The 26,274-nt window shown below is 41.7% G+C and overlaps 1 protein-coding gene across 1 annotated transcript; it reads left to right on the top strand.

Annotated features, from left to right (window-relative positions):
• Positions 1-26,274, top strand: NOL11 (nucleolar protein 11). The gene is made up of 18 exons (XM_075014476.1): positions 1-159; positions 6,338-6,451; positions 7,499-7,555; positions 8,590-8,735; positions 9,104-9,161; positions 11,114-11,252; positions 12,656-12,853; positions 14,720-14,796; positions 15,335-15,458; positions 16,420-16,529; positions 17,151-17,228; positions 18,562-18,746; positions 20,075-20,200; positions 20,812-21,039; positions 23,561-23,639; positions 24,574-24,666; positions 24,953-25,060; positions 25,802-26,274. Exons 1-18 carry the CDS (start codon positions 10-12, stop codon positions 25,913-25,915), a joined length of 2,184 nt encoding a protein of 727 aa, XP_074870577.1. The 5' UTR covers positions 1-9; the 3' UTR covers positions 25,916-26,274.

Here is a 26,274-nt window from a genome sequence, read left to right as displayed (position 1 = left end):
CTGAGCAAGATGGCGGTGCTGTGTGAGGAGTTCACGCTGTGCGGCCTGACGGCCAGTGGTGGAGCAGGAGTTGGCCAGGCTCTCCTGGGGCTGGAGCCCGGCCCGGATCCCGACCGGGTGCTGCTTACCGACCGAGGCAGGATGGCCACCCTTTACCAGGTGGGGGCCCAGCTCGGCGGCCGACGTGGCCGCTCTCTCGGGGGAACCTTGCTCCGTTATGGGACGGGACCGCGTGAGACCCGAGTGCGATTTTCCACTGTACCTCGTGCTCATAGGCGGGACCCCTGTGCGGAGCCTCCTTTGCCTCGGTAGCGATACCAGCCCCGTCTCCCAGGCCGGCTTGTCTCGCTTGTACATACAGGGCACGGAGCAGCTGTGCAGAGCTCATCTCAGGCTGCTGTCTGCCTGCTGTCGGGCAGCCCCGACGCCTGCCTTTCCCCGCGCCCCCGCCTACTCTCGAGCAGCTCTGACTCTCTGCTTGCCGGGCGCCGAGCGTGGGGAAGCGGTGGGTAACGGTTGCGCAGCTTGCGGGGATGTATCTCCTGCTCTGTGTTCCTGCTCGTCGTCATCTCCAGCGCAGCTGGCTCTCCAGCTGTGTGAGCAGTAACCTCTGCACCCACCCTTGGCTTCAAACAGCTGCGGTGAGCTGTCTGATAGCTCAGCACATAGCACTAGCCTGGCCGTCCACTCTGCAACTCGCTGTTCTACAGCTTATGTAGTCTGATATTGAATTGGTCTTTGTACCACTAGATTTTATACAGTCAAAGATGTGTCTGCAAAGGAACAGAAAGTCAATGTAGTTCGTTTCTATTGCTTTTGCTAGGTTCAACTGTGTCAGCAATGCATAGTGGGTACCTATTCCACAGTGCCTCGAACCCCATTGTATTGTGGGTTTTTGTACCAGTGTGTTATGGGGGGAAAATGTGCTGCAAGTGCTTGTGGGTGTCTGATGTCATCATCCTAGAGTGCAATACCCCCATTCCCCCTGCTGTTGGGAAAGCAAAGGGCAGAATCAGGGAATTTTGTGCCATTTTTGGGCCATTTTCCAAAAGCTTGCCCTGGGCTCATGCTGCTGTACAGCACTAGCATGGATCCTGCACAGTCTATAACTATTGCACAGTGTGCTATGACTACTTCCCAAAGTGTCATACAGTATTGTATTAGAGAAAGGCAGTGAGAGGATCAGATGGATGCAGATGATATTGAAGAACAGGAATGCAGAGCCACTGGCTGCACTGGATGCATTGCTTGCATTGGAGCATGGGTTCTGGAGATGTGAAACCAGCACACACTGGTGGGACTGCATTATTTTTGATGTCTCAGGCAACCAGCAGTGGCTGCAGATCTTCTGCATGCACAAGGCTACTTTCATGGAACTTTGTGATTTGCTGTCCCTTGGTTGATAGCACAATGATACCAGAATTGAGACCTGCTTTGACAATTCACAAGTGAGTGTCAGTTGCTCTGTGAAAATTTGCAGCGCTGGACAGCTACCAGTCAGTGGCAAATGAATTTGGGGTGGGCAGGTCTACACTGAGGTCCATGGTGATCCAGGGAGCCAGTTTAATCTGTGACTGTCTGACACAGAAGACCATGACTCTGGGAAGTGTGCAGCATATATTGGACAGCTTTGCTGCCATGGGGTTTCCTAACTGCAGTGGAGTAATAGATGGAACACACAGCCTCATCATACACGTGGCCTTAGAATACATAAACAGCAAAGGGTACTTTTCCATGGCATTGCAGGCATTGGTGGGATCACAAAAGCGGTTTCACCAACATGGGATAGTTAGTAAAGGTGCACCACACAAGTCTTTGGAAATTCCGGTCTCTGCAGAAAACACCAGGATGAGACTTTCTTCCCAGATCAGAACAGCAAGATTGGTGTGGTGGAGATGCCCATAATGTTACTGGGCAACCCTGCTTACCCCCTGCTCCCTTGGCTCATGAAGCCATACACGGGCACCGTGGACTGCAGCCAGGAGCACTTTGACTACAGACTAAGCAAGTGCAGAATAACAGTGGAATGTGCCTTTGGGCGTTTAAAAGGCAGATTCAGATCCTTTTTGATCCATTTGGACCTTTACCAATCCAATATCCCCACCTTGATTGCAGCATGTTATATGCTTCGTAACATTTGTGAATCAAAGGGGGAAAATTTCCAGTCAGCCTTGGTTACGGAGGTAGATGCCATGAGCAGGGCTTATGTGAAGCTGGACACAAGGGCATTCACAAGTGCATATGAAAAAGCAACAGTAATCAGGGAGGCTTTGAAAAATAGCTTTGTGAATAAGCAGACAACTATGAGAACCTGCTGCATGTAACTATTGTGACACCACTCTTAGCCCTGCAAGGATGTGTGCTTAACCTTACTGAAAGCATGTCCAACTGCAACCCCCACCCCCACGTGAGCCAATAAACAACACTGTGGTTTTCACAGAAAACATTCTTTTTATTTACCGGGTGGGAGGGTGAAGGGGTAGGTAAGAGAAACTGGGAATCCTGGCATCGCATGTGGTGGAATGTGAGCCTTTTGCAGCTGGAGAGGTCCTGGGCATGGAGTGAGAGACTGTCCTTGCTCTTCCCCCTCCCCACATTCAGGGACCTCTTCAAGTGCGGGGGTCAAACCATATCAAGTGGAGGCTGGGCAACAGGGTATGGAGGCTGCATAATGAGTCCTGTGGTAGGCATCCCTTTGCAGCTCCAGCATGGAATGCAGTATCTGGCTTCCTCCCTGTCAGCTGTCAGGAGTTCTGCTGAGCCCTTGTTTGTGCACTGGACCATGGTTTGCTGCCACTTCTGTCCACTTCTGATTAGCAGAAGCTCTGGCTCACTCCCTGTCAGCCTCTTCAAGTTACTGCAGGATGATGCCCTGTTTGGATCTCTTTTTTCACCTCATCGCAGTAACCCTATCTCCCCCGCACATGCTGCCTGTTGAAGACAGTGAAGGTCAAAATTTAGATACAGTTTTTAAATGTCACAGAGCATTTACCCATTGAATGAATGGGTCTTTGTTTGACAATCATTGCAACTTTTGTTTTGCAAGGCCACTTTTGTCGTCTTAAGGATGATACTGAATCAATCTGTACAAAACAGAAGCTATTAGTTATCCACACAATTTGGTTGCGGATGTGGTAAGAGCTTGTTGATTTACAGATGTTGGGGCTGCAGGGGCAGCACAGCCTGGCAGCTGCTCGGGCTGTGGGGGAGGGAGTGTCATCCCTGTAAACTGAAGTGTGGAAACAGCGTTTCTCAGCAGCTCCTCATCAATCCTATGCAGGGGAAAAAACATTTAAGGAATGGAAAGCCAGCGCTGGACATGGTGGTGTCCAGGAGCAGCGTCCGTAGAGCCCAGCAGCTGCGTGGTGGTGTGGAGGGTTTGAGCCCACTGGCTGCATGGCGGACTAAGGGGTAGGGGGTTGTCCCTGTAACCCGGGGGAGGGACAAGTTTCTTGGCAGTTCCTCATCAGTTCTGTGCAGGGGGAGAAAGACAGCAGTGTGGCTGGAGGGGATAAGAACCGGAGAGCCTGCCAGCCACGTGGAGGGGGAGACACACAGCCTGCCAGCAATGTGGTGAGACAGGGTGGTCCTTAAAAATTTAATAGGCCAGGGAGCAGTGTGAAAAATTCTTAGCAAAATTCCTATGCCTCTTTTAGGTTGTAAAAAGAGATGTCAGTCTCCTAAGAATAACAGAGTGAAAAAGAAAATAGGCTCATATTGTGTGAGCACAGTGTTGGAAAATTTGGAATGCTGTGTGGTGCCATCATACCCGATCACTTACTGGTTGCCTGGTCTGGCAAGGGGTCCCATCGTGCAAGCCACAATAAGTCAAGCCTCACCCAAAACTTTCTGTGAAAAATAAGTGTACCTGGCTGAGACCTTTATGGAGAGCTCTGAAAAGGATAAGCATGCCATCCCCAGAAATATTAACAAGCTGTTCAAACTGTTCTAAGGGACATAGATCCACCAAGCTTGAGCTGCAACTTGCTTGTAGCAGTTTAGAAAATGTGCTGATGTGCTCCACAGAAGTAAACCTATACCCTAATCCAGCTGCAACCCACTGCAACCCTAAAAATATACTTGCCGGAAGAGCACTCTGCACCATTGCTGGATGCTGGAGCTTCAGGTATCAGTGAAGAGGGGACTGGCTCAAGGTCGAGCTTGAAGAGCTCCAGGCTGCCAGAATCAGCTTCCTCAGGTGCTTCTTGAATGTCAGCATTGTCCTCTTCATTGGCCTCCTGCTCCCGCTCTCTGGTCCCACCAGAGTCCTGAGCATGGTCTCCAGAAGAGTCCTTGTTAGCTTCAGGGACTAGGGTTCCCTCCCAAGAATGGTGTCCAGCCGCTCATTGTAGCGACACATTTTGAGAGATGACCCATAGATGATCCAGATCACCTATTGGCTTCTCTCATTTTGCCAAGAAACTTCCCCCCCCCCCCCCCCACACTTTACAGTTTACTTTGTGATTAGTTCTGCCTGAGCTCCTTGACCCGGTATTGGTGAGCATCTCAGGCATATCTTATCCTGATCATATCCCACTAAATCTTGTCATAAATGTCTGCATTTCACTTTCCCAGTCTGTCTGCTCATCACTGATTTTTCACCCCACACATAAATGAGATCCAGGATCTCGCTGTGTCTCCATGCTGGAGCTCCTTTTTGACCTGGAGAACTCAAATCCTGAGAACTCTGAATAGCCATGATGGCTTGATGTGGTGGCTAGATGCAATGGATGGCTCCTGAGCTGCGCTATCCCTTCTCGTCAGAAAGAAAATGAATTCAAATTCCTGGGCTTCCTGTTACCTACTTCCTTCATACCTGGACAACAGCGGGAATGAAAGCGGGCTGAACAGACACCTGTGGGGCGTTGTCGGATACCTGTGGGCCACCCTGGAAGCCAATAAAGTTGTTTTAAAGTAACACTGTTTCCCCACTAGCAGTAATTCAAGCTTGATGTTATGCTGCCTCAGTGCAAGAAAGTCAGCCTTTGCATCCATTAAAATTGACCTAATGGTATTTGCAGTGAAGACAGGCACATTGTAAAATTGAGCTAAGTGCCTTAAAATTGAGTTTGTTTTAGTGTAGACATAGCTTCAGGGTATGGGAAAAAACACACACTTCCTTCAGCCATACTGCTTTGCTGCATACCTAGTCTCTTGCACAGTGCTGTGGTTGGCAGTGTAGATCATTTATTTGCGGACCCTATGCGAACTGTCATGAAGCATGACAGTTTACCACTTTGTACAATCTCCATTGCCTGCTGGTGTTGGAAGCAAGAAATAATGAAACCCCGTAGTTAACTTTACTCATCAAGTATCTTTCACGAGGACCAAATTTTGTTGGTGTGAGAAACAATCTTACAGAGAACTCTTCATGTTCGTGGTATCAACAAGGGTATAACATTGCATGCAAATCATTTCATTTTGACAGACCTAAGTAAAAAAGTTCACTGATCTAATAATTTTTTTTCTCCCATCCATTGTCTACATTTTTTGCTTGCTGAAAACTCTTTGGTGCAGGGACTGCGTCTTGCTGCATATACAACCCTGATCTCTGTTGGGATTTTTAGGTTTTATGTAATTCCTCCATGATTAACAGAGGGATGCAAATCACAAAGTGTAGCAGTATAAATGTGTTAGAGCTCTAGTACTGGTCTCCCATTGAGGGAAAAGATAACTGAGGGCACAGTATAGAGAGAACAAAAAGGAAGCAAAATTTAAGAGCAATGAAAATGGTGTACCACAGCTACTCACATAAAGTGGTCAAATGGCACAATGGGACAGAGTTGAAAGATTATTCATGCAAAGTTTGTGATGGTTTCTTGGAATAACTTGTTCTAGAATCAAAGAGGTAGCCATGTTAGTCTGTATCTTCGAGAACACAGAAGTCCTGTGGCACCTTACAGACTAACAGATATTTGGAGCATAAGCTTTCATGGGCAAAGACCCACTTCATCAGGTCTTTGCCCACAAAAGCTTATGCTCCAAAATATCTGTTAGTCTATAAGGTGCCACAGGACTTCTTGCAGTTGCAGAATGTGCAAGAAAAGACTAGTCTTTCAAAATGTAGAGACCGGATTGAAACCTGATAGGGAAGGAGGGTTGCCACACATTTGCCTGTTACGAAGTTCTTTCATGTTTCTCAGAAGCATCTGATACCAATCACCGTCTGAGCCAGGACTATATGGACCTCACATCTGATACAGAGTGTCAGTTCTTGTGTTAATATAAACTCCATATTCAGATAGAACTTTGCTTTAGTTTCGACTCTACCCTTTTTGGCATTATGTTTGCATTCATGCATGGACATCTAAATTACTTATTATTCTCACTTGTCTAGGTTTCTGACCAAAAGCCACTGGGTTGTTGGTCGGTCAAACAAGAGCAGACTATTACGTGCCCAGCTGTATGTCACTTTGAAACTGGGGAATACATTGCTGTCCATGATGATAAGGTGAGAGATCTGTTTTTCAGTATTTGATAATATGCAGTTCTCAATAAGTTAAAAGTAATTACTGATTGTGATTTAGCTATTTGAAGCATTGGAAAAGTCTGGAATTTTCCAGAATCAATGCTGTTTATTCTGTTGGAGCTCCTCAAATGCTGGAATACCCCAAGATGCACACCATCAGAATTCGGAGCACCTCGGTTATTCCATCTTTGTATGTGTAATGAAGTAGATGGCATGCGGCATTGGGAATGGACACGTGGGGGCGGGAAACAAGAAAAAAATACCTCATTTTGAAAGCACCGTATTCAGTTATTTTCCGTTAAAAAACTTACAGGTTCTTTACTATAAAGTCTTTTCAGCTGACATACATAAGCATAGATAAATTGTAAAGTAATAAATATTTTGTGAGATTTGTATCAATTCCCCATTAAGATGATTGCAGTAAGTTCACACCTTCACATCTCCTGTTCTGTTAGTGTCCGTATCTCTCTGCTGTCCTCTTTTGAATGGATAATTGAAAAAAGCTGGTACTTATTTATATTTCCGATAAATAACCACAGGTTTGTTTCCTTACATGTCATACACTTCTTTATGTCTGTGAATTATATTTAGTACTAGTGTACCCTCCTTATATTTCTCCAGCCTGGGTCCTCATCTGGTAGAGAGTAGCCTAGATCATATCCCCTCCCAACTCCCTTCACCTGAAATTTTCTTCTTCTTTCTTTTCAGTATATCCTCCTATGGCTTACCTTGTTTTTCTTCAATCCGATCTACTGTAATATTCTGTTTTCAAAAATCTACCCAACCACTGTTTCAAATGTAATCTTGAGGCTGTGCTGAATTCCTGCTCTCTCCTTCTTAGGTCCTCTAGCTGTCTCTTCAACACAAACTCTCATAAGATTGCTCTGATTAAGGTCATTCCTTGTGAATTCCGAATTCATTCAGAATTTCTTGATATATCTGCTTTCAAGCACAGATCTTGTATGCCAATTTGTGTGTATAGCAAGTGGACTGTTCCATCATTTTTATAAAATCATTTATATTTTAAAGGTTTTAAGAATATGGAAGGATGAAGACGTTAATTTGGATAAAGCATTCAAAGCAACAGTAAGTTTTCAGAGAAAATATACATTAACTGTAAATTAGAATTTTTGGAAGAGAGGATGTTAGCTTTGCAGAGAAATGTTGACTTTTTTCAGTTGTTGCCTTTAATTTGTTTTACAATAGTACAGAATAGTACTGCACATTGAATGTCTCTAGTTTGGCACCCTTGAGACGTGAGTGATGCTGAATGAGAGAATTTGCCAGACTATGGAAGATCATTGTTTAGCAGCATTACCAGCACTTCCACTGCTTAATGGGCTATTAGAAGACATTTAGGGATTCATTAGAGCTAAATAACAGCACAGGGCACTGAAAGTCAGGAGTGGTAGCTGTAAACAAATTTTATGGGACCATGGGAAACTTGGCCACACCCATGAAAAGTGGTTGTCCGGCTAACTAACATTGTGTTGGATTACCCTTGTTACCAGATGGGAGTATACTGGACCAGAGGTTTAACCTCTAATTCACCCATATGCTTAGGATTAAATATCTTTCTGGCATATTGTAGACTTAAAATGGCTGCTAGGACCACTATAACTCTTTAGAAGCAATAGAATTTGTGGGATGTGGGATTTTCTGAAAGGGACGCTGGGCTAAGTAAATTTCAGTGTGTAAGGTTTTTTCCTAGCCTATTGCTGTGAGTAAAAGAGACATTACCAAAACAAAGGGAAGTTTTTCTATTAGAAAATGTTTATTTGCATTTTGTGCTTTTTATGAGGCCTGGCTGGTAGATATTGCTTGTGTCACTTGACTGTAATTTACTTCATGTGACTCAGAAATGTGATACTGATTAAATTGCAACTGGAATTTTTCTAGCAATTGCATCCTTCAACAGTGAAATGATGCATCATTTTTTCTGAAAAATGGAACTTGTTTGGATGCCATTATATGGAATTCTGCATTGACAGCATTCTATTGCTCGTCAATTTTTATAAGAAACCTGTAGAAATGAAAATCAAGAAATCAAATGTAAGAATCTTGGGGACAAAGAATTGTAACTGTAAAATAAGCTTTTAAAGAGAAATCTCTCCTTGCAGCTGGCAGCAGAGGTTTATCGGATACATTCACTACCCCACACAGAGCCAGTTGTGCTATTCAGTAGGGGCGCTGTGCGGACCTTGGATGTTCTGCTGGCAGCACCACAACAAGAAATTGAAAATGTTATCTCTGATGAAGTCATTAGGTGAGTGATACGATTTTTGGGAGGTAGCTTCATAATCAAAAGAATTGACAGTCATATGCGAATCAAGTTCTAAGTCTGTTATTGTCTGTCTTGTGTGTGCTGCAGAGGTGAGAACTTCTATCTGTGGCATATTAAAGTGAGAATGTGTATAAATTTAAAGTACAAATATATAATGTGTCTAGGTTATTGAAGATTATAATGTTAGCCATCAGTTCAATTGACAGTGCATCCAAAAGAATATACTTAGATACTTTTGAAGTAACACTTCAAAACCCTATTGGTTATGCATTTTTAGTGGATTGCCACTTACAAATGTTCAATTCTTCTTACTTGTAACAAAAAATAATCCTACAACTTTCTAATTTTAGGTGGAGTGAAGCTTTCATGGAAACTCAACAGCCCATTTTAATTTTTACTACTGAGAAAGTAAGTGTTTTTTTTAAAAAAAAAATTGTTACAGCAAATCTATGAAATAACAGGGTTTTAAATCTTAATGTCTTAAATATAAAATGTCTATATATAAAGTACTGTAATTTCTCTTAACTGTTTAATTGAATCCATACTGCAGTTGTGTTGTTGTCTTGTAATGATTAGTCTGACTTAGCTGAAAAATCTACAGAATGTCTTCTAGCTTTTCAGGAGTTGTGAACTTGTTCTCATTACTCCAGGGATGAGGAAGAGTCAGGGCATTTTAATTATAATGAAGAAAAGTGGTGACCTCTTTAAAAGAAAATAAATAAATCTTGGTGCGGCCTATAACTTTAAAGCTACATTTTTTGCATAAAGTAGAACCTCAGAGTTATAAACACCTTAGCAATGGAGGTTATTCATAATTCTGAAATGTTTAAGTGAACAAAATATTATTGCAGTTCTTAAGGGCTGTGTCTATACTTACTAAAAACTTGGAAATGGCCATGCTAATGGCCAAATCGAAGAATACTAATGTGGCACTGAAATGCACATTGAGCACCTCATTAGCGTGCCGTCGTTCACTCGCCCATCGCTCATCTAGACGGGGGTCATTTTCGAAAGGACTCCCATCAACATCAAAATCAAAACATCAGCTGATAGGATTAAGAGGATTTCAATGTTGGCGGGGTCCTTTCACAAACAACCCGTGTAGACGAGCCACTGGCGAGCAAACCATGCCCCGGCCAGTGGCATGCTAATGAGGCACTGAATATGTATTTCAGCGCCTCATTAGTATTCTTCAAATTGGCTGTTAGCATGACCATTTTGAAGCTTTTAGTAAGTGTAGACGTAGCCAATATAACTTTGAAATTTTGCTATGCAGAACAAAAATGCTACTTTCTCTTTATTTTAAGACGGTATCACATTGTATTGAGGGTAGAGGGGTTGTTTTTGGTCTTTGCTTCTGCCTGATTATGTTCTTACAGTCCTGTATGAGTGTTTGACTGGTTAGTTCATAACTCTAGTGTTCGCAACTGAGGTTGTGCTGTGTATGGTACTAATTATTTACAACGGTGACCCTCAGTGTCATTTTGGTGAAGAGGGAGGAATTCATGTATAATTATCTGAAATATTGTACATATCTCTACAAAGTGACTCATTTAACTCTGCGATGTTCTTGCTTCCAGGGAGGTAAATTAGTTTTGGTACAAATCTAGAGAGCAATTAAAATGAGAACAGTAGTAGTAGTAGCAGTAGTTTGTACTTGAGTGCCTACAAGCACCAGTCATTCTTTGTTTTGAAATCTTAAAACAAAAGTTGGAAAATACTAAGTTAAAGAGAACCGTCATAAGTAATTCCCAGTCTTGGGATAGAGAAGACTCACCCCTTCCTCCCTCCACACAAATAACCCAGCAGCTTCCTAAAATATCTCATATTTGACCAGTGAAATGGCTTCTTGAGCATCAGTTTTAGGGATGTAAAAGGTCAACTAATAAGCATTCTGCTTACCATGAACAGACCTTAATGATTAAATGCCTGCAGGCCATCCAGAGGGGCCCTGGCTCAGCAGCCAGGCTGGGCCAAGTGATCTCAGTTAAACTATGTAATTTTAAATGACTAATCAGTTGACTTTTTGAATGATGTTTACATCCCTGCTTTTGACTCCTTCTTTGTATGTTATTGATTATTGGCTGAAAGTAATTCTCTACAATAATGGCTTTTTCCACTGTCATATCATCTTTCACGTAAATCCATTTGTATTGTATTAGTTTATAATGTCACTTTATTTGGCATGAATTTTGCAAACTGTTTCATGTGAGTTATTTTTGCAGCATGGCCAGTTAAGCATAGGTTCATAATTCTAAATGAGATGTTATTTCACTACGAGTAGTCTGTTACAAAAATAGCTGTTGTATATGTCTGTTTTATCAGTAAAATAGCCATAATCTTTATTTTTATTTTTTTAGAATGGGAATTACTTTTTGTACTTGCAGAAGATTAACCCTGATAGCCTATACAAGTACAAGCTTGAACAAGAAGAATCATTCCATCCACTGTGTTTTACAGCATTTACAAAAAACAAGGTTCTCACCCTCCTGTGTTTGTGTAAGTCTTATTTTATAATGTATGCAATTAGTTGAAATGTATAAGCTAACTACAGCTGTTTGAGTTGTCTAGTAACTTCTTAATATTAAATGTTGCATAAAATATCAGAAGGTAGAAATAGTAACTAGAACATGTTTTTAGTCTTACTCCTGATCATGGTATAGGGTGCCTGTAACAACCTCTGTCAGTGGCAGTCCCCACCTCTTAGGCGGCACAGGCCGCCACAGCTTGCCCTCTCCGTGTCCAGCCGACTCTGGGTTCCTGTTCCCTTTAAGGGACGGCTGGAGGCAAGCCTGCAGGCAGGAAGCCTGACCCTCCGTTCAGGGCAGGGCAACAGACAAACAGTTTGGAAGCCCAGCTATCAGTTCAGGGCAGGGCCTCAGGTAAGCAAGCTAGCCACCAAACGGGGCAGCTCAGGAGAGGCGAGGGGCTGCCCCTCCAGGGAGGTAGGGTAGCAGGACGCAGGCCCTCCCAATCCACTGCGTCCCAGCCCGGGGCCTTAATGATTGCTCTCACCCTGAGCTTGGTAGTGGGGATCCAAACCACAACACACCACCATGGGCTCAGGGGGAGCATTCCCCAGGCCACTTCCTACCTTGACCTCCATCAGTGCTGGGTACTGGTCAGCTTGATCAGCAGGTCCAGGCTGGTGGGTCTCTTCCAGGTAGGTAGCCCTTGATAGGTCTGGCCAGTCAGATGTCTTGACATCATTTGGGTAGTCCCCCGGGGGCAGGACCGTGGGTTTCAGACTGTCGGAGGCCTCAGTGCTGCGGGTGTCGGGCAGGACTCCGGAACTGTGCTCCTCTGGAACCCCCGGGTAACTGGCCACGGGCAGTCTCCCCAGCCCTGGCAGGGCCTCGGGAGGGGGCCTGCCACAGGCGCGAGGGCCCCGTTAGGGCACTGGCCCAAGGTCAGGCTTGGCTGTTTCTGCCCAGGCTGGTCTGGGCAGCTCTCACCCACTGGCTGGTTGGCAGTGGGTCCCCCAGTCCTGCTGCCCAGGAGCCTGGTCAGAGCCCTCCGCCCTGCTTGGAAGCCAGGCCTTTAATGAGCCTCTAGCCCCGCCCCTGGCCCTTCTGGCTCCAGGCACTGCCCTCTGAGGGGCGGGGCACAGGTGCTCTGGCTCCGGGCCCACCCACCAGGGTCTCTGAGCAGCCTCCTCTGCCTGTGAGTCAGGGGAGACTGCAGCACTTCACTACAGTGCCCAGTGAGGAGATGTTAAGAAAGTTCTGCATTTGCACTGTTTTCTGAACTGATCATGTCGTAATTTAAGTCAGTGTGTTTAGGTTCGCTTTTCATGGGCAGATTTTTTAACCTTAGGTGTATGTATGAAGACCTAGGAAAAAGTAGAGATGTTTGTCACAGTTGTTAACTTTAACTTTAGTGCCACTATTCTCTTTTGATAGATTCTAATGGATGTGTCTATAAGACTGTGGTGTCGCTGCAACAAAACGTCCAAGAGGAAGAGCTAATTCTGTCCAAATCGCTGCTGCTCAAAACTGTAGTGTCTGACACTGTTCTAAAAGCAGCTTCATTAGCCGTCCTCGATAAAGACCATATTGCAGTGTTGGGATGTTTGGATTCTCCATCTAATATTGCTAAAGGTAACTTTGAAGTGACTTGTTTAATTTCTAAGACAAAATTCACTTACCCCTGTAGACTCATTGGTGGATTATTTTTGTGGTCACTTCACAGGAAAGAGTGATCTTGGGTTCTAAATTCCCTGTTTAGACATTCTAACTTTTGTCCAAGCCTCGCTTATTTAGTAGGAATGGTAAGGAAACTGAATTTCAGGCAGAACGTTAGTTCACTGTTGAAAACTACTGTTTAATTGAATTTATGCATCTGAGCGGTCTGTAATCTATATATTGAAGGAATGTGACTAATGGATTGTAACTGTAAATTGTTCAGTCAAACCTAAGACTAGAAACTATTTTTCCTGTAGACTTTCTCTTCAAACTGCAGTATTCCTACCCTGGTTTTGCAAATAATTTAAAAATATAGTGGACTAGCTCTCAAATGTTTTAATAATTTGTCAGTATACAAAAGGAGAATTTATCTACTTCTACTGCAAGTAAAGCTGCCTGGGAAATAAAGTTTCTGTCCTTGGGCAGGCTTAATTTCCACAATATTTTTCTGTCCTGAATCAGAATGAAAAGGTCAAATTTTAATCCCAGAGAAATTGTGTATCACAGCAGCTGCGCAAAATACACGTCCCCTGCAGTTTTCTGTGGTTACCTGTAGAAAAATTACTACTTATGTGGAAGCAAAGGTGGCCACAAAGTAGTGGAGACAGGTTGATTTAGACTCTCATAGTAGCCAATAGAGATGTAAATCACTTTTGGTGGGTGGGGGAAGCTGCTCACTTATAGCAGCATGCTCACTGTGGAGGGGTAGGGCTTCAAGGAGTTTCTGAGGAAGTAGACGTGTCACCTCAGGTGGAGAAGAATGTAGCATCCTGCCTGCTTGGTGAATTGTTCTCATTGTCTTTAATTCTCCCTGGAGTATAAAACAGGTTTAAAAGTGTTAAGGCTCCTTTGTGGTGTACAGGACAGTATGGTCATATAAATGCTTATGGTGCTTTAGTGATTAGAACTGATCTCAATATTTGGAATAAAAATCTCCTATCAAACTGCTCTGTGAACAGTTATTGCTACTGGCCTTTCTGGAGACAATCAATAGCCAATTTAAAATTGTTAGTTCCCGAGCTCTCGCTTGTGTTTCAGTTGCCTGTAACACTAAACATATGGATGCATATATTTGTTGTTTAACACTAGAAATAAAGAGTTAAACCTAGCTACATTACTGTTAGGCAAAGGAGTTTGGGGATATTCTCCAGTGCTTCCCTCTCCCATTCTCTGTCAAATGTGTTGTATTTTTAGATGAATCACGGAAACAATTGAAACAAGAGTATGCAGAATTTTAAAGTATTGTGCACAAGATCTTGAAATTTTTGATGCAAAATGACCCCAGGAATGAAATTTTGAAGCTTTCTGCAAGATCTAAAACAATTTTGGTTTAGTATACGCTGAAATGCAAGACATCCAGGAGCATGTCATTGTTTCTGAAATCCGATATACTTCTTGCAGTCGTTGGCTGCTGGTTTGGCTAGACAGGAACAGAGGACAACCTAGAAGCTTACCAGGTTCAAAGCAGGGCAGGCCATGGAGCTTGCTTGCCAATTAGCCAGCTGCATGGCCTGGTTCCATTAAGTTTCTGTGGAATTACTCTCCTGTTGGAAATTTTTCAATTAGTTGTGTCTGCAAGTGTAAGTAAGAATAAAACCTCATTTGATTTGCCAAAATGACTTTTTTGTTGCAATAATTCACCCAGCACTGAATAACTTATGTACATTCTGAAATCCCGTTTCATTTTGTTTTGGGAAGTCTCTCTTTCACAAAAACTACAGAGAAATGTCATGTTTCTGTCAGTTTCAACTTAAATGTACCTGTGTTTTCCTTTTTCTCTAGGGTGCCTAACTATATGGAATACAAAATTTCAAACTTTGCAGACTTCAAAAGAATTACCCCAGGGAACCTCAGGACAAGTAAGTTGTACCTTCTAGTGTTTGATTCCTATGGCAGTGTAGGTTTCAATCTAACAAACATGGCATTTCTATCTCACTGTTGAAATGAGACAAGTGGGCTGCAGGGGTTGGGGGGAATAACTTGTTGAAGCCATAGTTAAAGTTTTGGACACATGATATGATAAAATACTTGAAAATGTTGAGCTCTTAACCACTTCTCCTCAGGCAAGCTGGGCTTATGCATTAAGACTGTGTGGAAGAAGCTTCCACAACTGCTACAGGGCTATCTAAAAGGCATGGGGAGGCAGCCTTGTTAAATCATAAATTGATTTAACAGAAACATGGCTTTGAGAAGTCCACCAAGAAGCACTTCTCTTTCCTATTTAATATAATTGATAAGGTAGAATCCATTGGTCCCCTAGAAGAGCATAAGGATAGATGGAAAGAAATATCTTAGAGAGGTGTTTAAAGACTATTAATTGAATGGATTTTTGTACCGCGGTTCAAATTAGTTTCTCTAAGTGCTCTGTTAATTAACGGTGCACTTAATATTTTGCAGTTGTGGTGTTATGGAGAGAAATTTTTTTTAACACATGGGAAGTTTTTAACTGTAATCATATACAAGTGTGAAACTTCATCTTTGGCAGCTGCTGTTGGAAAACTCAAGGCCACTCAACCCTCAGGTAAGAGTTGGATTCCAAACGTCGTTTAGTGAATGCTTTCAGTTTTAGCGTACCTCCTATCAAGAGCATACCGTTGGGGAAAACTTCAAAGAGAAAAGGACCAATATAAGAGAAAAATAGCTGAGCTCTAAATAGTTTGATTAGCGACTTAACTTTGCATTCTGTTCCTTTTGCAAAAACATGAAGTAATGTACTTCAGTGACACTACATGTAGTATGGATGCACTAAAGCTGAAAGCATCGTAAAGTGCATTGGTGCTTATGAATTGTGAATCTCCTTAAAATATATTTAACGTTGGGCATTCATTTACTTCATTTATTTGTATGGATATATTTTTTTCAAGAGGAGTAACTTGACTATCCAGCATGCTGCTGTACTGTTTGTTGTGCTAGTTACACTTTTATTAATTCTGTTAATAAAACTACTTATGAAGTTTAATTGACAGCTTTATTTTAAAGCATCTTTACATACATTGTTTTTCTCTCCCCATCCCAGTCCCCCACATACAGATTCCATTCTTTTCAGATTTCATCTGATATTCTTTTGGCTCAGAGTTTGTTCTTAGCACAGCCTTCTGTGAAAATAGGGTATTGTGGAGACAGTTTAACATCAGTCCAGCTGTTGGACCTGTAAAATATTGTTAAAAGTAGATATCTAATCCTAAATATTAGGATAGAGTCAAGGTCAATTTAAGAGCAACTGATGCATTATTTTCATCTTGATTGATACAGCAGCTGTTTTGACTTTGGTTTTTTTTAACTTATTGCTAATCATAAACTTCTTTTAATTTTATTCACACAGTTAATGGAATTGAAACAGATTTTTAATTTACACGGAATGAGTTAATATTTTAAATTAATGTAGAGATTATCTGAGAGAGAAATAGCTTGATTTATTTCTGTTCTTAGTGAATGCAGTTTCTTGTAACTTTTATGTGGGTTTAATATAATTGTTTACACAGGTATGAGAACTGTGTCTTCATACGTAAATTGGAATATGCTTCAAGAAGAAGATCTGGCGTCTCCACCCCCACAGCAACCTGTAATTGCTAAAAATGAATCAAAGAGAACTGTAAGTGTCATAGTTGTCTTTTTTCCTTGGTTTTTCTTTGCATTATAAGTGCATGTTATTTCAAAACTTGAGTGTTGGCTGTGGCAGGTAGCCATGTTTTTAAAACTGATCTGAAGTCTTAACATTGTTTGTCTGGTGACTTTAAGCCAGTGGTGCTCAAACTTTTTTTTTTTCCTCTCTTCTCCCTCCCTTTCACTCCCCTTTACACTAATGGACTCTGTCTGCGCCCTTCTCCATTACTGCACAGTTGGCTCTGGCAGGGGCTGAACCAGTATGGGGTTGGAGCTGGCCTGGAGATGGAGAGGGAATGAGGGCATAGTGACAGCCGAGGGGTGAAGTGGAGCAGTACCAAGGGAGGGAGTGGCATGGCACTTCCTCCCCAGATTGGATAGGGGTGACCTGGGTACTGCTGTGCACCCCCACTTGAATGTTTATCCACGCCCATCTAGGGTGGGGTGCCCCCTGGTTTGGGAAACAGTGCCTCAAACCCTGCATACTGTTGCTTCGGCGCACAGATAACATTTATGCTGCTCCTATTTATCCTGATGAAACTATGTTGTTTTGTCTGCTTGGACTTTAAGAATAATTTCCTTTTTTTAAAAATTTTCTCTTAAATTATAGTTAAGATCAAGGAGGAATAGTGTTGCAAAGGTGCAGCGAGACACCCTTACAGTTGAACAGCTTTTATCAGATATAAAGGTAAGTAAATAAAATATCCTTGTCTCATATTTTACTAACCTGTTAGAAACTCTCACAATAAATAAATACAGAAATGACAGATCAGGTTCTGTCATTTCTCCTCTTCCTTTCCTAGCCTGACTGCTTGATACATATACTTGTAGGAGTTAGACATAATTAGGATTAATCTATCAATATAACTATTGTGCAAGAAGTATTACAAATGAGCTATTCTGATGTCTTTTCAGTGTAGTTTTAGGAATTCACTGTGCAGCATGTGGATAATTTAAATATTGTAACCTTGCACAAAGATGTGGGTCTCAAATTTAAGGCAGTAGATGTTCTGAAGTAAATGGTGAGACTTAAATTCTGAGTGAAAGCAACATTTGTACCTTTGTGGAACTTTTTCTGTCTGAAATATTTTAATTTTTTTTGTTATTTAAATAAGACCTTTTTATGGAGGATTGAGACACTCTGATCAATAATACTGCAACATAAAACCCTTCTTCCTAAATCTTCACACCTTAATTTTTTGATACAATGTAAAACAAGCTACTTTCTTTTTAAAATTAAGGCAGAGTCCATCCTATTATTATTCCTAAAACATAGGATTGCATTCAATACTTATGTCAAAACTAATCATTTTCACTATAGCACATCAATTTAGAAACAAATTAAGCCGTATCCTGCTGCAGTTTGGGAACTGTACATCTAATTTATTTGTATTTAAATTTCTAAAGTGAACCCAAACTGATGAGGTAATGGCATTGTAGTTGGCTGCATGCCCCACTCCTAGAAATTGTTGCAAAGGGTGTGAGATAAAAATTGTTCTCCCTCTTCTTTGCTTTGGTATGTGCAATACATTAATTTTAAACTTGTTCGGGCAACCTTAGTGGTGTAACTCAAGTTGTTTCATTGGAAATTGAGTAAAGATCCTTGCAAATGTAGTAACTAATGAAGAAACAGTAACTGAGTAAGGGTTGAAAGAGAGCTGTCCCATCTGATTATAAAGGTTATAACTTCCAGTTTTAGATCAGATCTTTTGGTCACTATGACAAAAAGGATAACCTTAAAATCTCAGCTTTTTCACTTCCAATTTTGTGCCTTTACCCTCATTAGCTTGCAGAGAAGAGCTCTCTATGGCTTAAAAGTTGCTTTCCAACACAAGTTGGTCCAGTGAAAGATATTACCCACTCACCTTTTGTCTCCAATATCATACGACTAACACAGATACATCTACGTTGCATGTCACTAATTTACATTCTGAAGTATTCTTTTTCCGCTGTAGTCTGATCAGTAATAATATGGTAGTGATCATCTTGTACTTTTGAACTGGTTAATGTTTTATTTTTAGGATTCTTCTGAGAAAGATATTGAAGAGGAACTGAGGCAGTTCTTGTCGAATGCACAGATGTCAGATTTCCAAGCTACTGTTGGATATGTAATAACAGGTCTCGTGGACAGGTGTAAAAAAGAGCCAACATTCTACCCTCAGAATTGCCTGGTACAGTTGATCCAGACACAAGGACTGTCATACAGGTGAATGCCGTTCTTTCATAGAACACTAGAACAGGAAGGGAGCTCAAGAGGTCACCGAGTCCAGTTCCCTGCCCTCTCAGCAGTAACAAGCACTGTGTAGACCATCCCTAATAGGTATCTCTCTAATCTGCTCTTAAAAATCTCCACTTTTTATGTGACTCCTTCTTGATTTTTGAGATCCTGCAAGATCTCCTGACTAAGCCATGAGAGTCTTTTACCATACTTTCAATCTTTCCTATGGAGCAGTTTAGCTTGCTTTTGAGTCCTTAATAATGTCCCTTTGAAAAACTGCCAACTCTCTTCAGGTGTTTTTTCTCTGTCTTGCTTTCCATGGGACCTTACCTGCCAGCACTCTGAGTTTACCAAAATTTGCTTTCCTGAAATCCATTGTCTCTGTTTGCTGTTCTCCCTTGCACTGTTTCTTAGAATCATGAACGCTATGATTTCAAGGTCACTTTCTTTCAAGCTACCTTCCATTTTCAAATTCTCAATAAGTTTCTCCCTATTTGTTAAAATCAAATCTAGAACTGCTTCCCCCAGTAGTTTTTTCCACCTTCTGAAATAAAAAAATTGTCATCCATGCAGTCCAAGAACTTTCTGGATAGTCTGTGCATTACTGTATTAGTTTCCCACCGTATGTTGGGATAGTTGAAGTCCCCCATCACCACCAAATCCTGTGCTTTGGATGATTTTGTTAGTTGCTTGGAAAAAGCCTCATCCACCTCCTCTAACTGGCTAGGTGGTCTGCAGTAGGCCCCTAATATGACATCACCTTTTTTATTAACCCCTTTTAACCTAACCCAGAGACTCTCAACATCTACGTTTCCTGCATTTTTGGATGTTGCTCTTTCGTTAATTTAAAAATAAAGATAGTGTTTTGTCCAGTTTTTGAAGGTGACTCAGCCATTTATGTGAAGTTATGAAATGTTACTTGTCGGTCTAAATGTGGAGACCTTTACCAGAAACAGTGATCTGTTTTTCTTACAAAAAGACCCATAAGATTTTTGTTGCTAATAAAAATGTTGGTACCTCTAATATAGCACCTTTTATCAATATATCTCAAAGTGCTTCGTAATTTAATCATTCTGACACTGTGAGGTAGGGTTGCCCATTACCCCATTTGTACAAATGGGAACTGCAGTACAGAGAGGCTGAGTGACTTGCCCAATGTCTTTGATAGAGCAGAGAGTTGAATCTGGGTCTCAAGTCCTAAACTAGTGCTCTAATCACTGGACTAGCCTTCCTCTCCTTAATCTAAACCAAAATCAGTGCTTCAGTAATTCACATGTGGTCTAAATATGGGGACTAACTTCTTGATTCTGCCTCAGTTTATGCCCAGACTTAATCACAGTTGCCTTGGAGAAGACAGATGTGCATTTGTTGCAACTCTGTCTACAGCAGTTTCCTGACATTCCTGAAGCAGTTATCTGTGCTTGCTTGAAGGCTTTCTTGAGGTAAGCAGAAAGCTAGCAATATATTTCCCTTCAATTAATCTAATTTAACCTGAAGACTGAGTTTTAATATATTTCCCAAAACATCATTTTAGTGTTCTAAGCTTATTTCCAGATCAAGAACTGGACAATAATTTAAGAACCTTTAGGAACCAGAAATTGTATTTATTCTTGAATTTTTACTTAACACCTTGTTAGTTAGCAAATTACTTCAAAGACCGAAATAATGCCATGCTTGTGTGTTGTGTGATTTAGCTTGCATGCTAAACATTGGAATAATTGTAAACTTTTAATGACAAAAATTATATAGCTCTACATAATACCATATGGTCAAAACTTAGTTGGATTATAATCTTTATATAGGTTTCAGCATAGAATGGCTGGTGGCGTTGTAATTAAATTTGTGGTGCTACAGTTCCCAGTATACATTTTGTAAATGTTAATTCTGAAATATTTTAGATGGATTTTTCTGTTTTTCCATCTGTATTCATATGTCAAAGTGCTAACACACATTGTTTTTGTATAAAAAGATTGGTAGTGTTGTTGACTGTACGTAGAATGTACACACACAGTGTGTAATAATCTGTGTATGGAACTGCCCTTTCTTCCTCTAGCATAAATGATGATAGCCTTGAAGGGACAAATGTGAATTTAGATTCAGTCATCAGTTACATTGATCTTGCACCCAATGATCAAATAGAAAAACAAAATGAAACTCTACAGAATGGCTTCAATTCTGAATTGATGGAGGAGGACAGTTGTGATATTCAGCTAACACAGAAACCCCGTGCAAAGGAAACTGAAGAATTATGCCCTGTTGGACCACAAAAGGCAGCACTACTGTATCCTTTGGTGCATTCAAGCCCTTTTAATTTTGTTACAGCATTAATTGTCTCTAACTGAATTAAAATACAGTAAACCCTCAATGTGTAATTAATGCAAGTTAAGTGCAGTTCAAAATTCCACTTCTCCTGACCCTGGCTCACCCCCGAACCCAGCCCCGCATAGTCCCAGTTCAGCCCTCTCCCCAGCCCAGCTCACCTACCATCCTTGCACTTGGCTCTGGCTCCAGCTCACCACCCCTCACACACAGCTCTGGCTCAACCCCACCCACCCCCGGTCGTGGTTCAAATCCCCCGCCAGCTCACCACCCGAGCATGGCTCTGGCTCACCACCCTTCTGCACACCACTCCGGCTTAACCTGCTGCCCCAGTTCAAACCCCCTGCATGCAACTCCAGCTCAGCATCCCTCTGTGTGCAGCTCTGGCACAACCCCCCACCGGCACAACCCACCACCAGCTCACCCCCATGCATGGCTGTAGCTCAACTCCCCTGCCCCTGTTCAGCACCCTCCCAAACCCTGCATGTGGCTCCAGCTCAACTCCCCACCCCTCTGCAGCCCTAACCCCCCCCCAGGCTTACCTGCCCTGCGCCCCTCCCACAGCCCCAACCCACTGCCATGCTTAACCCCCTGGACCCCCACCCCCTGCAGCCAGGCTTTAACACCCCCCCGCCCCCCCAAGGTCCCAACCTGTCACAGTCTTAACTCCCTGACCCCCAAGGTCTCAACCTGTCGCAGCCTGACCCCCACAGCCCGCAGGCCCCCACCCATTGCTGGCTTTAACCCTCCTTTCTCCCCCATGGCCCAAACCCGCTATGCCAGCCGTTAAACCAATTTAAAGTGAGTCCAGTTCTTTCATTGGCAGGAAGGGAGGTGGAGACGGAGTGGCTGGAGCTGCAAGTGGCTGCTTGAAGAGCCATGTGTGGTTCAGAGTTGCCCAGCCACCTTTTAAAAATGGTGGCCCTGCAAAAAAGGTGGCAGAACACAGTTCCACTGTGTGTGGCCAGAAAAAAAGCCCTGTTCCAAAGTCTGTCTTAACATTTTGTTAACCTTAAAAAGCTTGTCAGTTGTGTTTCCTCTAATCTCTGAGGCCACCCAGAATGATAAAGTGTTAAATGCTTTGTTAGCAGAGCGGCACACATCTGGCATTGTGTGTTCAGGTGCCTCCATCTCTGTTGCTTTGCAGCCATGTTGCTCCTGAGATCCTCCTGCTGGCTGTGCAGGGAGCTGATAAGGTATCCCCTTGTCCCTGTACCCCATCTCTGCAGAGGAGAAAGCAGCAGAGAGCTTGGAATGAGCCATTCACGTGGTGAGTGCGTGGTTTAGAGACAGTGCACAGTGTTTCCAGACTTAACCCAGCAACCAGCTCTCACAGTCTCTTTCTCTAAGTCTGTCCCTCCTGCCCATATACCCTATCTTGGCAGAGTGCAGGCAGGGAAACAGGGCTCAGTCAAAACAGAGGAGCAGTCATGTAGCACTTTAAACAGTAACGAAATAATTTATTAGGTGGGACAGACCCACTTCTTCAGCTCATAGCCATACCAGAACAGACTCAATATTTAAGGCTCAGAGAACCAAAAATAATAATTAACCATGATTACTATTTTTGGTTCTCTGCACCTTAAATATTGAGTTTGTTCTGGTATGGCTATGAGCTGGAGAAGTGGGTCTGTCCTGTGAAAGCTCATCACCTAAGAAATTATTTTGTTAGTCTTTAAAGTGCTACTGGACTGCTTTTTTGTTTTGATAGTATATAAACTAGCACGGCTCTCTCTCTCTCTGTTACTAGGGCTCAATCAGAAGCAGAAAAGCTTTCAGTGAGTGCCTTGACAGCCAAAACACACATGCACACAGTCTTCCCCCCTCTCTCTGTCTCTCTCACATACACACAATTTTCAAACATTCAAACCCATACTTGTTTTTACTTCTTGGTACTTCCTGCAATGCACATGCATTTTCTGAAATTGTATTTTTTCAGTGTGTTGTTTTATTTGATTAGTCTATTCATGTCCATAGTACTTTTTTTTTCTCTTTCACTTAAATGAGTGAGTTCTAAAATGCCTAACCTGTCCTGGCTGGAGTAATTGTCCTTGTAGTGACTATTTAAAAATTAGAGGGGACATTGCTTGTCTATTGTGGTAAATTGGTCATAACTACACAAAAGGTGATTAGGCACTGTTCACATCCATGTTGTAAAATAGTGATACTTAGTTTTGATCAATGTTTCCTCTGGTTCTAAAATGTTACCTTCACAGAAGGAGAAATTGGTGTTAAGTGTTTAGCTGTAAAAGGAACTCCTAGCGATGTAACTATTACTTGTCTTTAAAAAAAAAAATGCTACACTCAGTCACTGAGAACTTTTATATCATGGTGTAACCACAAGGATCAGAGCGCAGAATAGTCAGAAATCAAAACAGCGTTTCTGTCAAGAAGTGTAGAATCCAATTTGATAAAATTAAGATCAACTGAACCAGTTGTAGAAATGATAGTTCTTGAATCTTTCCCTTAATAATCCTGCACAGAAATGCTATTCTTCATTCAGCCTATAGTGAAACATTTCTCTTGCCTCATCTGAAAGACCTTTCAGCTCAGCAAGTCATTGTAAGTATATTAGACACATTAGAAATAATTGTCAGTTTAGCTCTTAACTATAAACCAGAAATCTATTCTTTGCTTGGATTCCAAGTTGCATAGATCTTTATTTTTCATGTATTGGTTTAAGATCTCAAATTACAACTATAAATGGTAAAAGATAAATGGTAGGAAGTGTTCTGAAGTTATGAAATTTCAGTGAATTTTCACGGAAGACAGGTGTAACTAAACTACTGCCTCTTTCTTGAAAATTATTGCTAAAATACTTTGCTTCATGTTCTGGTCTAAAAATGTGAATCTGTTATAAGTAAAATCTCTCGGTCTCTCATTCTCGCTCTCTCTATTTATATAATGTATGTATGTATATATTTTCAGTAGCAATTCGTCTAGTCACATTTTCCCCTGTGGCTTTTCGTAGTCAAAATGGTGAAACATTTCAGTTAATTGTAAAATCACCGATCAACAGTCTCTACTTTCTTTTAACTGACTAATTTCCAAATTGACAGTATCTCTAAAAATGAGATGAATACAATACAGTTTAACAACAAATAATGCAATCTGTTTTCTTTTCCTCACCTGGTATGCTTATTCATGTGCTGATACAGTAATTCTTAATCTGTTCTCACTGAACCAGGTTCTCCTGTGTTCATGATCTGTCTGGTGTCTGTCTCAAGTAACAATAAATTAGGTCTGTCAATACAATGGTTAATGTTGAATTTCTTCTTGTAATGTGAGCATGATCATGACCATGCTGGTTTTTTCTTTGGTTTCCAAAATTCACTCTAATTCACAGATGGTATCAAAAGGTCTTTAGACTAATAATAGAGACAAGTTCATAGGTAGCTGAAAACCAGTATATAAAAATTTACAAATAGAGGCATGTTCAGGGAAAAATAGCTTAAGAGTCTGTGTTTGTAGAAGTCTGATTCTGTTTTCCTTCTAGCTGTTTCTCCGGTATCTGCACTATCTGTATATGAAGTACAGTGAGAAAGTAAATATGCATCTTCCTTGCATGTTTTCTCCAACCATAAACCAGGTGAGAAGATAGCACTAAATATTGTTTTAAAGTTGGTAATGTCATACATTTGTAGCTGGATCAGTTCTGCATTGTAGTGGATTTATTTAGTATTAATATCTCTGTAAAATGGCTTGAGAAAAGATAAATTCTTCAAGACTTGAGTACAAAGGGGTTTTATTTTAAATCACTAGAAATTTAAACTTTCAATAAAAATGTCCCATTCAGCCTTTGAGAATGTAATCTTTTAAGACAGTCAGATATCAGTACGTACTTGGGTCATACTGATTTATTTGTGTTTCTTCAGATTATGGATTGGATGTGCCTGGTACTAGATGCTCATTTTACTGTTGTGGTGATGCTACCAGAAGCAAAAGGATTGCTTTTTAGCTTGCATAAGTTTGTGAGAGCACAAGTAAGTTACACTTCCTACAATACTCAACTCATTTGAGTATGGATGTAGTATCTCAGAGTGGCGTGTCAGAAATAAAATAAAGTAGACTCAGTAATATACAAGTTGTACCTCCCTGGTCCGGGATCTGAGCAGTCCCGAACCAGGGAGTTTACTGGACCAGGCACAGGTCATTTCTCCCCTCTGGGCCGTCAGCCTGCTCCCAGCCACTGGGCTCCACTCCCAGTCCAGCAGGGCTCCCAGCCTCTGGCCTCCATGCTGCCCACTTGGCTGCATCTTCCCTGGCCCAGCCCAGGCTCCCTGTGTAGTTCCCTGACTGCTAGCATCCCACCTGTTCCTGGCCCAACTGGGGTTTTCTGGCCAATGCTGGCTATGGCTCCTGAGCTGCCATTGCTGGCTGTCCAGCTCTGGCTGCTTGGCCCTGATGTCTCTTGGCTGCCAGACTCCCATCTGGCCCCTGCTCCTTGCCACCAGGGCTCTCTGATCCAGCACTGCCGGATGTGGCTGCCTGAATGTTGCTGAACCAGAGTATTCCAGATTTCAGAAGTTCAACCGTACATATATTTGTTTGCTACTTACATGCTTTGTGCTTTGCATCAGATTGCTACTGTTATGGATTGAATAGCTATAGCCCCAGTATTGCAGTGAGTGCATCATATAGATGGGCAATTCTTTCACTATTTCCACATTTGAAAAGCATTTAATAAGTTTTATATCGCAAACATCTTAATTCTTCTTTTTTAGGTACGATTTTACTCTGAACTCAACAAGATAGAAGGAAGTTTGCAAGAGCTACAAAGAATAAAACCCCAAAAAGACTTTGGCTTATATTCTATTGAAATGTTGGAACTTGTTTGAATTTGATATGCATTCTTCATAAACTTATTTTTTATTTATTCCTGTCTCTGACAAGGATTTATTTCCTCTTCATTAGGGGGTTATGAACTTTTCTATGCAGGACAAAATGATTGACTCTGTAACTACATTGAGGGATAAAAGTTTGAATCTTATATATAAAGTTACCCCATTTTCACCAGATGACATTCTGAAGATATCACATGACATCAGAGTAATCACCCTCAGTAATACTCTAAATAGCAACTTGAATTTATGCAAACTTGGCTTATATATGGGTTAAATAGCTTCAAAAGCATACGTTTGTATGGAAGGTCATTTTAACACCATCTGTCTGGTTCCCTCAAGTGTCTTACGCTGGT

The sequence above is a fragment of the Carettochelys insculpta genome, chromosome 20 (assembly GCF_033958435.1).
Source record: "Carettochelys insculpta isolate YL-2023 chromosome 20, ASM3395843v1, whole genome shotgun sequence".
NCBI lineage: Eukaryota > Metazoa > Chordata > Testudines > Carettochelyidae > Carettochelys > Carettochelys insculpta.
Note: the sequence above shows the minus strand (reverse complement) of the source record. Positions and strands in the feature narration are given on the sequence as shown.

Bases quoted from the DNA above. Each gene is read 5' to 3' on its own strand.
- NOL11 (XM_075014476.1), top strand. From the start codon at position 10: ATGGCGGTGCTGTGTGAGGAGTTCACGCTGTGCGGCCTGACGGCCAGT. The intron at 7,556-8,589 runs GTAAGTTTTCAG...CTCTCCTTGCAG, and splicing joins ATAAAGCATTCAAAGCAACA to CTGGCAGCAGAGGTTTATCG. The intron at 11,253-12,655 runs GTAAGTCTTATT...CTCTTTTGATAG, and splicing joins TCTCACCCTCCTGTGTTTGT to ATTCTAATGGATGTGTCTAT.